This window comes from Grammomys surdaster, unplaced genomic scaffold (genome assembly GCF_004785775.1).
Source record: "Grammomys surdaster isolate TR1022 unplaced genomic scaffold, NIH_TR_1.0 126531, whole genome shotgun sequence".
NCBI classification, from domain to species: domain Eukaryota; kingdom Metazoa; phylum Chordata; class Mammalia; order Rodentia; family Muridae; genus Grammomys; species Grammomys surdaster.
In genome coordinates, this window is record NW_021621323.1 from 8968055 (window position 1) to 8982870 (window position 14816).

Here is a 14816-nt window from a genome sequence, read left to right on the forward strand (position 1 = left end):
TCTCTCTCTCTCTCTCTCTCTCTCTCTCTCTCTCTCTCTCTCTCTCTCTCTTTCTCTCTCTCTCTCTATCTATCTATCTCTCTATCTCTCTATCTCTATTTTTATATCATCTGTATCTATATCTATGCTATCAGATTCTGTGTTCTTCAATCAGGAAAAATCCACACTTGTATCACTACTGGCCAGATTAAAAAAGCTTCCAAGCTTCCCTGGTCCAGTGAAATGAAGGCCCTTTAAATTGAAAAAGAGCCTGAGCCATTAACACTAAACATGGTGAGACCGTGGAGATGAATCCAGTGTTAGAAGTAATGAATCCAGGGGTAGAAGTATTCTTCTGTTTGTTTTTCTTCTGCCAAATCTTAGATGGTCCAAATGTCTCCTGTCAGCTGCTGAGTCTGTCTTCCTTTGTTTTGATCTAAGGTAGAGGAATGTGAGGGCAAGGGGTCAGGTGGAAGGGGCAGAATAGCACCAAGAAGCAGCCTGTGGGCTGAATGAAGTATCTCTGAACCAGCCCTGACTGCCTCACATGCCCTTATGAATGGGAAGCTTTACATTCAAAAGTCAGTTGAAATATGTCTGGGAGTCAGTTACATCTGCAATTTCTAACCTCGTTCTTAAAAAGTATAGTGTGAAAAATATTTTGGACTCTCTGACCCTTAACTAATCTGAGTGTTCTTTTTTCCACGTCACTGCCTTATCAAAGGTACCATGGCTCTCTTCTGAGGAACTCACTATGGAATTTTCCTTCAAAAAGCAAATGCTAGGGGCTGGAGTCATGGCTCAGTGGTTAAGAGTATTGACGGCTCTTCCAGAGGTCCTGAGTTCAATTCCCAGCAACCACATGGTGGCTCACAACCATCTGTAATGGGATCTTCTAGTGTGTCTGAAGACAGTGACAGTATACTCACATATATAAAATAAATAAATAAATCTTAAAAAAAAAAAAGAAAAAAAAAAGCAAACGCTAACCGTAACCACCTGTGTTGTTACACAGAGCCCTTCAGGTTCTCTCTAGGTAGACGTGTTAGTGGGGGGAAAGTGGTACCCACATTATGTTGTCTACTGGATTTTATGGTCTTTGTGTAAATGCCATTCAGGGGGTGTCTACTCCCCTGGGTTGAACATTTGTGACTTGTTTTGACCCAAATGTCACCTGAGTCACATGATCTACACAAAACACTCCGCAACGCATCTCACTCCTGCTTGCTCTCCTTTTCCTGAACTTGTTTTGAGAGACTCACATTGCAGGGTCATGGAATCGTCTGACCTCCTGTCTGGCTTACAGCTACAAAAGCACATTTAACTCAGGGACTTGCTGTCTTTCTCTCTGGGGCTATTGAAGGCACAGAGTAGAAGAACAGCCCAGTGGGCATGGGGTCTGTCCTCATGTTCCCTGCCCGTGCCACCCGGAGTCCAACCCTAGCATTCCTGCCCCGCTGAAAAGGCATGACAGTTTCCAGAAATAGGCAGGTTGTGTTTTCATAGTTCATTTCGGGTTAGATCTTTGGCGTCTTTCTATTCTTTGACTCGTTGTTTTGTGTTCTTGGCTCATAAATAGATCTCTTCCACACTTGAAAGTTCCACATTTGATTTTCTAATCGTCCTGGGCTTTAAATGTATTGACTATTTACGGGGCTCACTATTATCCAGTGCAACTCTCTTGCATTCACCTATGTATTGGTGGTTGCATGTTTACAGCACACAGACCGAGGTCTCTCAAAAGTCATCACAATGCATTTGTTTCTTGCTTGTAATTTCCTGTACTTTAGCTTCCCCATCTATTCAATGGCGTGTTTCATTTTAATTGTGTTAACTTTTTCTCTCCTTCTGCCAACTAGATACTTCCATAGTTGAGGTTTCTTGGGTTTTATATGTCACTTTAAAGGCTCACCCAATTTTCATGGCAGAACACCCAAGTAAAAGCACTAGATAAGTTGGGGCCTTGAGCTTAGGCACCCACTTTTGTACCTGCTTAGCCATTAGCAGATTTCCAAGGAAGGCTGCCTGTAAACTCCACTGGAGAACTTCCATGATGAGGAAGAACACAGTGTCTGTTACTAAGCAGAGTCCCTGGGCTGTCAGGGAACTAAGAGTGATGCCGTTGATTGAAGTGGTTTTGTATCCTTTATCCTTAAGAGTAGAGCAAATGCAGAGTCCTCATTATGTTTCCACTGGTGAGTTGGGAAAGACTGAAAACCTGCACCCACAGACAGACAGACTGCTGTCAGTTTTGGACTCAATCCTCCTGGCATGTCCCTAGCCACAGAAAGCCCACATGAAGACTTCTTGAGGTTAATAAAGAAGGGACCCACCATGGAATAGCAAATCTGAAACCATTAGAGGCTATCTTATTATCGGAGTTAGGGAATGTGTTATTGGCCAGTGGTTGTAGATACAGGAAAGATTGACCAGTACAGTATTGAATTGTTTCTGCATTTCAATGAAGAGGCTGTTTGATAAAGGCACAGAATTTTGTGACAGTAATGGAGATACCTAAATTTTATGATTCCTATTCTTAGGTCTTTACTCAGAAACTGAGTCTTGGAAAAAAGAACACGATTTATTAGTTTTTTGATCCTTGCACAGGTCATTGATTTGCTGTCCTCATCCATACATCTTCATAAACTGCATCTTTGGTAATTTAGGTTTTGAATGCCCTCTTTAAGATAGTTACGAGTAAATTAGAAATTTAGAAATTAGACAATTCTTCTTTAAAACCCTGGGCCTTGCACAAGCCGGGTAAGTATCCTGCCACCAAGCAGCATGACGTGATCCTTAGAAGAAAAGTCATCTTTGGAAAGTTATACATATTATTCCCCTCAGAGCCCTGTGGACATGGGGTCTGTCCTCATAACTCCTGCCCATGCCACCCAGAACTGTTAAAGAATTATTCTTAATATAAATGTAAACAGTGAATTAGTCCGGCGACTGTATTTATTTTCACTATGTTAATCCCCAATAACTGCACAGAGAAGCCAAGATTTATTTAAAACTGTACCTCAATAGCTGAGCGATTAAATGATCTATCCCTACCTTCTATGCTAACTGGCTGCCTCCCAGCTCCATCCCCTGATACTTGCATGTTATTATTGGTCTGGCTCCTCTAATCCAATTTTCATGGCTCTAGTTCCTCCTTCCTCTCAGCAATCTGCCCTCCCCCGTCTCACTAGTGGACATCCCGCCCTATTCTCTCTGCTGCCCAGCCATTGGCTGGACAGCATTTATTGACAAGGCAGAGAACAAATGGTAAGAACTGTTTTACACAAACTTGAGATAGATTCTTAGTATAAACATTACAATGCCATGTCCAGATTAAAACAAGATATGAAGGCAGAGAAATCACCATTGGAGTAACACAAGTGTGAACTTTCCCACAGTGCACAAAAACATTATGCCTACACAGAACCCAATTCCAAAATGACTCCTAGCAAACACCTTTCCATTTGGAGCCAACAAATAAAACAGCTTTTGTTGAGCATGGATTATGTCTTACAAATAAAACAGTTCATGACTAGTCAGTCCTAACTACCCCAGGGATAACTGGAAATCTGGGGTGGAGGTGCTGGCTGGGGCTGTATGAGAGATTGCTGGCAGGCATCTCTCAGCTCATGGAGCTGAACATATCCCATTGTCTTGAGTTCATTAGCCTTCTCTCCCAGTTATGAGGTTAGATCATAGAATCTCTTCTGTTTGTTTTTAAGGTAGGAATAAAAGCAAGGCTGTGGATGATTTTAGAAACACTTATGTCACCAAACCTGAGTACCCCAATCCTTAGGAAGTGAGGCTGAGTTTGTTGCTGTTGTAACGAAGGGCGATTTAGGAACACCTTGTTCCTTGAGTGACTTCGAGTGGTCTTGGAATGCAAATTCCAAGCACAAAGTAGTGTTGAAGAATCTTGACCTTTCCAAACAGGTAGTTTTTGAGTGTGTGTAGTCTTCGAAGTTCAGTTTTAAAGAAATGGCTTTGCTCTTTCTTTCTACGAGTAGAACTGATCTTTAAAGTCATACCATTAAGAGCCACTAATTTCCCAAGCTCCTTCCTACAGGTAATCCGGGCAGCCCTTAACCTTTACAGACTAGAAGTTTTAGTACTTCTAAGGCTGAAGGGCCAGCCTAGTGAAAGGAAAGCCCAGCAAACTCTTGCTGGTTGTCAGCCAAGCCTGTCCTCACATCCTTTGGCTGCCCTCACACCTGCCACAGGAACACGCTGCTGGACAGCACAGACTCTGCACACAGGGTACAAGGAGGCAGCATGGTGTCTGTTTCTCAGAAACTGGCTCATCTGTTCACAGCAGGTGTGCTGTCTCCCCAGATGTCCCCTGGTGAGAGGGTCCTACTTGGTCCTTGCTCTCTATCCGACAGACTCGTTCTCTGTACAGTTCAAGTCAAGCCAGCTGCTTTGAGGTGATCAGTGATATTGAATGATCAATCCACAGTGAATAAGGCATATTATTCCACACAGAGATATGACCTTCCCTGCAGTGGGGGAGGGGGCAGGAAAGCCTAGTCTGTTGAGCCAACCTTTCTTACCGTCCTCCTGTACAACATAGAGGTGGCTCTGCCTTTTCTTCATCCAAAACTTACTGCAAGTTTATAAATGCACACGAAAACAGAAATTGATGCAAAAGCTATAAAACACTAGACAAATTTGCGTGTCATGCGTGTACAGGGGCCACGCGCATCTTCCCGGTATCATTCCGATTTTAGTGTACGTGCTACTGAAGAGAGTGTGCCTTTTTCTCTCAGTTGTGTGTAGACTTTTACTTTTTTCCAAATATACAACTTTTTTTTTAAGAATCTTAACTTATTTAGAAAGGAAAATGTATTCACTTCCTGAGATAACTGTTCCTCAGAGACACAAGTGTTATCAGGTGTCCCTATGTAGATTTCAGAGATATTTTTCATACTCTGGGTAACTTCTCTGTCTCCCCTGCCACCTACCTGCTTTGTACAAATGCAACCTGGTAGATAAACTGCCCTGTGCCTTCTTTGAAGAACATCTTTAAAGCCATTTTCTTATCATCTGTATGGGAAAAGCATCCTTCTTATGGATTTGAAGTATTCCATTGTGAGGCGGTCCTGTAATTAGTTAAGCAGTCCTCTACTTCTAGATCTGTGTGCTGCTTCTAAAGTAACCTTGATCGTAATGCTGAAAAAAATGCTGAGCTGCAGCCTCCTAATATGTTGGCAAATTTCTGTGTATGCCCAAAGGGCCTACTTACTCTTAGCTTTGGTCAGCTGGAGAGCGGTGTCTCAGTTGGTTATGCTGGATCCAAAGACTGACCCATTGCTTGTTGCTTGTTCTTCAGAAGTTTTCCTCTCTACTTTCTTCCAAGGAAGCCGGGCATTAGTCTGATCCCAGTTTAATCCTAGTTTAATGTTTCTCCTTAGACCAGTGACCCTTGACCACTGGCAGCAGAATGGACTGAAATCTGTCCATTTGCCAGAATCTCCTCCTGGCTTGCAGCTATTATGTTGTCTAGTTTTATGAATGTAGAGTCTTTTTCTATTTGTAAGAAAGAGTCACATCCTCTTTCAGGAATTGCTCCTATTGTCTTTCACCTTCAGCCATAATTCAGTGTACCTGTGCTGACTGCTGTATTACTGGATCCGTGACATAGGAGGGAGGAGTAGAAGCTGAGCATGGAATGCTATCTCGGGACACATGATGACAGAAAGACCAAAAGCACTGATCAAAATGCTTCTAAAGCTGTGGGGATGTGGATTTACATTTTCTATTGCCTATTCTGGTTAAGTTATTTACATAATGCATTTTTGTTTAAAAAAAAAACCTAAGTAATGGATATTTAAGGAAAAAATTGAGAAAGAGGCTTGGAGGACAAGAGGGGGAGGGAGAGAGAGCCCTTTGGAGCTGCAGTAACGGTAAGTATTTGTTACTTTTATGGTTTCTTGACACTAAGTTCTAGTCTCTGGTAGACAGTCATTGTTTCTTACTAATCTCTGCAGAAATGTCTAGTTTTTAAGATTTTCACTTTTTGCATAGCAGTAGCATAAACTGAAACTCTTCTGTACCTTTTCAAAAGTGTTTAAGGACCAGTCCTTACAGGGTCATGTAAACCTGACTCAGTCTTCTAAATGGCTTCACAGTTTGCTATCATACAGACGTACAATAACAATCTCCTACTTTTGTGCGTGAAAGCCATTTTCAGCATTGTGTTTTTACAAGATATACTACAGTGACTATCTGGACATCCATCCATCATCACCGCTGTCCTATACAACTAAATACAGGAAAATTGTACAGTGACAGCCTGTTTCTACATTAAGAGAGCCTTCATTTGACTCTACATTTTCTTTATAAAAAAATGAACTTAAAAACAGAATAAATTATGGCTGATTTTATAAGGAGATTTTTTTTCCATCTCAGTCACTTTCTACTTTTGGTCCCACTGAAGATGCCTTAAAACATAAGTCGATTGATCTCCTTGTTCCGATTTATTTATGTCCTCTCATGTTTGGAAAATGATGCTTTTCAAACACCCTTCAACCTTTTAAGGGTAAGAAATGTTTAACTAAAAAATGGGAGACAGAGAGCAGGAGGCAAGCATTGTGGGTAAGTATAGGGAGCTAGCTGGTCGTGGGCTCCACCATAAATAGATGCTGGGAAGAAATCAGTGGGAAATTCTTAACACTAATTTGTACTCCTTAAATATCAGCATATAAACTCATCACCAGCTCACTATGCACCCATATAAATTATGGTTTGGGATAAAGAGACAAACACAGATATTATATCCAAGCCCATTTACCCGCTTTATACATGGTTAACGGCCAGTGACGCGAGCAGCAGTGCTGGTTTCTTGACCATGCTCACTTCTTCAAAGCCTCATCCAGGAGTTCTCACGAAACCTACTTGATCTGCTAGTATGCATGGACCTTACAGAGGGCTGCTCTGTATAAAGTGCACAGGCTTGACTAGATAGAAGCAGAGCATGGGGAACATACTGAACATAGGATAGTCTGGAATCCAAACTTAAGTCTTCACCTTGTACTGCAGCGTGAGAAAAGGTCGATCCACATGGACTCTTCACCAAGCTCCTTTGACAATTGGAACTGAAATCCTGGTGCACATACACCCTATAAGAATTTCTCTTCCTCCCCCTTCCTCCCTGTCTCCTTCCTTCACTCTTTCCCTCTGTCTCTCTGAAAACAAATCGACATCATAAAAGTCCAAATAATAACAAAAAGATGATGTGTATTCTAAGAGGGCACAAATCCAGGAAGGCCCCTGTCTCTGTAGAAGAAACAGAGATTCCTGTTCCCCAGACATGAAGCAGCAATCAGAGCTGCTTGGATTCTCACCTTGAACAGCCTTAAAGAACTGAGGAGTTAGCATTTTCTACTTAATGGCAACCAGTGAAACATTTGTCCTCCGCCCCACAAAAAAAAAACCCAACACAGTAGATAGCAAAGACAGTTTAGATTGGGGGAAAAATATCAGTTGCATTTGTCTAAAGTGGTTGTTAGTCTTTTCCTACAAACTGGTCAGGACAAGAAGAAAAGTAATTTCACTTCAAAAAGTACATGTTACTGGCATTTGGTTAAGTAATACCAATTTGGTTAAGTAATACTAAATATAATTTTCTACTTTAATGTACTATAACATTGCTTTAGGTTTTTATTTCCTTATTAATATGTAATTAAAGAGACAATTATGGTCATAACAAAGTTCCCATTAAAGTCAGAACAGAGGAATATTTTACAGCCCAGATTAGTTTTTATGATATGTGGTATATATTCACAGATATCGTCTGTACATTCATTCCATATCTTTTTATAAAGAATTTGGGTTTTCAGAACTCCATCCTCTTACATATAGATAGGTTGACCAGAAGTCCCTCCCCTTACATACAGAGAGGTTGACCAGAACTCCCTCCTCTTACATACAGATAGATTGACCAGAATTCTGAATGCTAGCTACTGCTTATTGAGACTGTATCCCTGCAATTTCATTGTGAAAAGGAAATTTAACAGAAACTTTGCAAATGCCCCCTCCTTCTCTATCTACTATTTTGAATAGATCACAAACTTCATAACAATCTTGGATTTCACACTCAGGTACACATAATGCCTGGCCTATCTAATTAAGTTACATAACTAAAAAGAAATATTAAAAAAATCTTACATTTATCATTTTATATTAAAATATAGAAAGCAAATTCACAGTAGTTCATCTGATTAAGAGATTTTTAAAGGTACATTATTTAGTAGTATTTTGATTGACAATGTATTTTATGTCTTATTTTTATTACCTTGAGAATGAAAATTCAAATAAAATTTTAATTTTGTTCTAAAAAAAAGAATTTGGGTTTTAATTTATCCTGATAAAATTGCTAAATCAATATAATTCTTGCAGAGGAAGATAGACACAAGTATCAAAATTATTTTTAGCTTTAGAGTATGGTATGAGTAGAGTATGCTGCTTCTGGAGAACAAATAGCCTCAGTTCCCAATGGAGCTTTAAATACTAAAAGTCAGGGCTAGCATTGATAGGTCCCAAACTTCTGGAAATGAAGATTTGTGACCAAGGATTTGATGTAGATGATTTTTGTCAGTAAAATTTAAAGCTAAATACTTAATTTGATCAATATCTCTCTACCCGTTCTGTGGAGTAATGGTATAAATTTTCCAGAATTTTGTCCAGTTTCTCTGGCTATTTCCCTGTTAAAAACCACGATCAGAGATCAGATCCTGTGGTTGGTCAGGGTCGCCTTCCATAGTAGATATTATTCATGGACTCTGAATCTTTAGGAGCTATTTCATCACAAATTAAATTTGTGCTAGTGTACACCAAAGGAAGAAAAAATACTCAGCAATTCTTAGATTAATATATACTTTGTGTGGTCAGTGTTATTTCTCCTAGTCATGAGGGTGCACATCACTCATCCCAGTAATCAGGAGGCAGAAGCAGGCAGATTCCCATGAGTTCAAGGCCATCCTGGTCTATAGAGTGAGATCAGGACAGCCAGAACTATACATGAGACTATCAAAACAAAAACCAAAACAACAACAAAACCACAAACCCCAACAACCTTTAGTCTTATTCTCATAAATGCTAAATATCAAACCCAAATTTCAGTGAAATCCCTAAATGCTAAATGGTACATGTTGCTAAATTCACAGTAATTGTTCCATGCATAGATATTTTTCTTTTATTTAATCAAAAAATTTTTTTCTACAATATATTGTGATCATGTGTTTTTCCTCCCCCAATTCCTTTCAGATCCTTCCTACCTACCCACTCAACTTTATGTTCTTTTATAAATTTTCTTTTTATAAATAATTAACATTTATTTTTATTATACATACATACATACATACATACATACATACATACATGAGAGTTTTGCGTGCATGTATGACTAGGCAACATGTCTGTGAGTGGTATCCATGTAGGCCAAAAGACCCATCAGATCCCCTGGAATTGGAGTAGCAGACGGTTGTGAGCTGTTATATAGGTGCTAGGAATCAAACCTGGGTCCTCTGGAAGAACAGCCAGTACTCTTAATTGATGAGCCATCTTTCCAGCCCCATTTTTTAATTTTTAAAGTATTTATGAGGGTGGGGAAGTAGGAGTACATACATGCACATGAGTGTACATTGAGGTACCTGGAATGGCTAGAAAAATTGCGCTGGGTCTCCTGGAACTGCAGTTGCAGGTGGTTGTGAGCAACTCGGTCTGGATGTTGGGAGCCCACCAGGTCCTCTGCAAGAGCAGTATGTGCTCTTAACTCTGAGCCATCCCTTGAGCCTGGAGACTTTTAAAACATAAGCTTCCCATGACCCAAAATTCCTTAGCATCTTCTCTACTGGGATATCCTTATGTTACTTAATATTTTTTTTCTGGATACTTAACATTTTCTACATCGTTTGATATTTTGAGAGTTTTTTCAGATTGTATTTAAAATTCATTAATGAATTAAATTACTCACCTTCTCTTAGAATCTATCTACATGTGGCTAGGTATTAAAATTATGATATGCTGTTTCATTTTGTTTTAAATTGGATTTTAAAACGGCTTTTTGGGAAAGAAAAGTATAAAATTGCAAAGAAATAATGTATAGGTTTGCCAAATGCTCTGTTCTCTGAGCTAATGAATTCTTTAATAGTCATGAAGGCACATCCTGAAAGCTGGGCTCCTCTGGGTTCTTCCATTCCTGTGTTCTGCTGTCTGTCATCCTGCATGTCTGTGTGCAACTGTGCCAAGTTCACTAATTGACTGTGAAGAGATTTCCCCCGATTAATGCCAAGTCTTTGACAATGAGAACCATACAATTTAAAGGCTGGGATACGGAGAGCTTTGGAGAGGTGGCAGCCTTTGTGGCTGCTGGTTAGGATTTGGCAGGTAGTTCAAGTGTTACATGACATGTCTTCCTTTCCCTGTCATGCTTGTCCCTCACAGTTTTCACTGTAAGGAGTTGGCCCCTGACCTGTTGGGACACATGCTTAAGAGGCTCTGTGCCTCTGTGTCTACCTTATGTGGTAATTATATCAGTCATCTCAAAGTGTAGTACTCACTTTGTTTCTTTCCAAAGGTGTTAAGCAGCCGAACAGTTGGGCAGCTCATAATTCTTTATAGCAAATTAAACTGCAGACAAGCAGGTAGGCACCGTGAGTGTGGGGTTCCTACCTTCAGGTTCTATACCCTACCCTGTGTCTGGCTTCTTCTTGCATCTCCCTTTCTTTCTGTCCTTACTGTTCCCACCATGGAGTCGAAACTGCTCTCAGACTTCTAATCCTTCTATCTCTTCTTCCCCATCAATGCTGCTATTAAAAGTGTACATCACCATGCATGGCTCTGAAGATTGTTTTCCATTGCTGGAGATGAAGCCCAAGGCTCGCACACATGCTAGGTGCCCACTTTACCACCGAAGTACGTCTCCCTTTCATCTTTAACACCATCTGAACCTCAGGACTGTCTCCAACGCCACAAAGCTGTGCTCAGCAGGCAAGAAAAGCTAATCACCTAATAGATTATTTAGTGTGTAACAGTTTCATAGGCCTATCCATGTGCTTATTAATGTTAAGGGTACGTAGCAAAGTGTGAATTATCGGAAGTCTCAGATGAACGGAGGCAGGAAAGACGCGACTGAGTCCTGAACTACAAGCCAGTGGCTTCGAGGGCGATGTGGAATGTATTTGACACCCACGTGGAGGAACAAATTATCAGGAGAAACATGGGACAGGTTTTCCTGTGTTACGATGGACGAGCTCCAGATGAGCCTCATGCCAGGGCTTCTCACACATCACTAAGACACAGGGCACGTGCAGGGAATGTATTTTTTGGCGACTTTTCAAAACTTGTGCTGTAGATTGCATATGAAAATGTCTTTGTCCATCAGGAGAGATGAGACCTCGGGAACTTCCTACAAAAAGCCTTCTGTCCCATGTTTAATATTTTTTAAGTTAAAAAAGAATTTTTTAATGATTTTTAAAATGTGAATTTTAGAATGTGGGACATTGGCTGAAATTTAAGCTAGAAGCCATAAGAGGTTTGCATACTGATACCAATCAATTCACTAAATCAAGTGTTTCCAGGTTTCCTTGTGTTAATTAAGAAAAATGTGACCCAGCCTTGAGCTATTGTTAGGAATTAGACTAGGTAGAGCTGTTGGGCTGCGTGGTACTGAGACAGCTAGCTTGTAAATAATGGTGTTTTCTATCCTTTAATGACTCTTTTTTTGTTTGTTTGTTTAAAATAATGTAAAATATTTTTGCAGACAAATTATTCAAAGCTGGTTATGGACTGTATTAAAGAAATAGTATTCTCTTGCATTTTCTTTCTCATGCATAATCATGGCCATAAACCCAACTTCTAAAATATGCCATCCAGAATGTTCTTTCTGCTTTATTCTGCTTTATTTTCAGTATTTCTTTAGATGATACTTGATGCATTTCATTATTCTATTTAAACAAATAGTTCTCTGTCAGCCTATGGTGAATTATTTTAAAAATTAAAGGCAATGGAAACAACTTGCAAATTATAAACATAACCAACACGGAAAAAAAAAAATCTAACAAACCAGGGCCGGGAGATAGATGGGTGGGTAAGTCCAAGCAGGAGGACCTGAGCTTGAATCCTCACCACCCATTAAAACAAGAAGCCATACTTGACAGTGAGTTCCCATAACTCCAGCCTCATTAGGAGGCAGAAACAGGCAGATCCCAGGAGGGAGTGTGCTGGCCAGCCAGCCTCACCAAAGGACCAGATTCGGTTCAATAAGAGACCCTGTCTCAAGGCAGTAAGGCAAAGAGCAATAGAGGAAGACACCCAATGTCCTCTTCTGGCCTCTGCATGTGCTTACACTGGCATGCACACCCCCATACTCATGCATACAATACACATGCATGGATACATGCATGCACAGAAATCACATATAAACGGAACAAAAATCTGGCAAACAAATGTAACATTTGCCCTTAATAATACTTTGTAATCATTCTGGATGAATGACTAGATTATTGCTTTGATTGAGTCATATCAGTCCTGCAAACTTTTCTTCCGTTACCCCCAAAAAGACTCCCTTAAATTGGACAAATATACAAAACAATGATCATATGTTAAAGTGGATGTTTTATGTTTTAAAGAGGGAAGGCATTCATCCAAAGAGAGATGTAATAAAACCATCTCTTCTCTCACCCCAGGACTCTAGGCTGGTCCAACACTGACCATTGTTTATAGTGTTTTGAGTTTCTTCCCTTAACGTTCATTGAACTGGATATTAATGCATCTCCAAGCAAACTGGCTAAGGTTTTACAGTTAGTTCTTGTTGCTATTGACAACCAAAGCAGCCATGCAAGAAGACAGAGATGATAAAGGGAAGAAGACAAACTTTAATGTGTTTTCCCCAAAGCTGGAGGGAAAAAGGAGCATGCAGTATATGAGAAAAAGGTAAGTGAACAGTTACGTCATACATACGAGCTACCAGCCTGGGTACTGATTGAGTCAAAGTTGCTCATTTTTTTTCAGTTGCTTTAACCAAAATTCATTTAAATTAAAAGATAATGACACTAGAAACCCACAATCAGTGTTTTGAAAATGAAATATTGAAAGACACAGTGTTGCAAAAGCTCTGAAACAGTGCATTAGAATTTGGAATGTAGGTTGCTCTCTCTCTTGCTCATTGGGTAAAGATACTTGCTGCTGGCCCTGAGGACCTGACTTTGATCCTTGGGACCTGCATGGCTGAAGATGAGAAGGAACTCCAACAAATTGACTTCTGATCTCCATGTTTACACTGTGGTACACCTGCACATGCCCCTCCCCCCCAGTACATACATGCATACACACACACACACACACACTAAAAAATATCTAAAAATGTTTTAAGAACTTGGACTATAGAAGAATAGGATAGCTTCAATTATTGCCTAACATTTTTGTTGCGAAATGTTTTCTAATAACAAAATGATGACTAAAATATTACTATTTTAAACATGTCCTAGATTTTTTTTTGTTGTTTCAGAGAAGCACTGAAAGTTGAATGTGTGTAAGTCTCCCGGAATGTACCAAGTTGGTCATACCCGAGCCCCGCCTCCTTACAGAGAAAAGATCTGGAATTTCTTTTTTTGGCCATTTGTTTTGCAGCTTTCTACGTCTTAAGGCAGAGACTAGCAAGGATAAGGTGCCAGCTCAAAGGTTAGAGGAACATATTTCTTGACATAACTTTGGCTAATTTATATCTGGAAGGCCATAACATCTAAATGATACTTTATAAAGCTATAAAGAAGACTTAACATTACTTGGTTTTGAGTGTCTTATTTGGGAGAAAACTCTATTCCTCAAAGAAGTGGGGTGTTGTGTTTTATATTTTCCCTTTCAGTTATCCTAAGCTAACTTTAACTGAGTTGTTAGGTTAAACTTTTCCCTTTCAATCTTTCTCCCTCTTGTTTTACAAATCTAATGAACTGACCTCCACTCTATCCTGAAAGAGTGTTTAGATATTTAGTAAAGAAGCAAATGTGTGTATATATATATATATATATATATATATATATATATATATATTCATATTCTATCAAGTGAAATTACTAACGCCAGCCCATCACTAACCTGTGGGAATGGTGTATCATGTTTATTAATTCTTCGTGGAACAATTCAGGTAAGAAACATTTTTACCGTATCAGATAACAAGCTGTGTACTGACCATACCTTCATCCTGATGCCTTGGTGTAAAAGTATTCCTTGGTTAAAACGTTTGTGCACTGAGTAAGGTCGCTTAGCAAGACCTTCACAACTTCAGCGAACAACTTGGGTGAGGTAATACCAAACTACAACGTGCAGTCATTTCTAAGGAGGCAACTCAACATGGGTGCTGAAGGAGGGGTCCCACATCCCTGGAGATGGTCCAAAGGTAGGATTTCAATAAGAACATTTGGTAAAAAAATTAATAATACTTTTTTGGGGCATGTTTCTGGCATAAGCGGACTGCTGGCTACAGAACAATTTTTCTTTTCTTTTCTCCTCCTTCCATCCCTTCAACTCTCCCTCCCTCACCTTCTTCCCTATCAGGTAGTCAGGTGTCTCTATGTACCTCCAGGTCAGCTTTAAACAAACTCTCTATGTAGTCCAGGCTGACATCATATTCAGACTCTTCCTGCCTTGATATCTCCCCCGACCCCAAGGACTAGGATTACAGTTGTGGTTCCCAGATCAACACTGGGGAACAATTTCCTTTTTAAATTCTTTAAGTGAGATATAAATATATTATTCTCTGCTTCCTGTAACCTCTCTTATCCCTCCTCTCATATTGATGGTATTTTTCTTTAATTATCGTTACATATGTGTATGTAAAT

At 39.7% G+C, this 14816-nt stretch overlaps 1 protein-coding gene and 1 non-coding gene across 5 annotated transcripts in view; one reads left to right on the forward strand and one right to left on the reverse strand.

Moving 5' to 3' along the window:
* Window positions 1-14816, forward strand: part of Npnt (nephronectin) — a 66399-nt gene that overhangs the window by 4826 nt on the left and 46757 nt on the right. For 2 of the 4 annotated variants that reach the window (XM_028760354.1, XM_028760357.1), the window contains exon 3: window positions 13609-13659. The exons of the other annotated variants lie outside the window; for them this stretch is intronic. In XM_028760354.1, coding sequence (XP_028616187.1) covers window positions 13609-13659 — 51 coding nt within the window. The remainder of the gene's footprint in view (window positions 1-13608; window positions 13660-14816) is intronic. 4 annotated transcript variants of the gene reach the window in all.
* On the reverse strand, window positions 4624-4728 carry LOC114614895. The gene has a single exon (XR_003710404.1). It is a non-coding gene; the product is annotated as a U6 spliceosomal RNA (small nuclear RNA).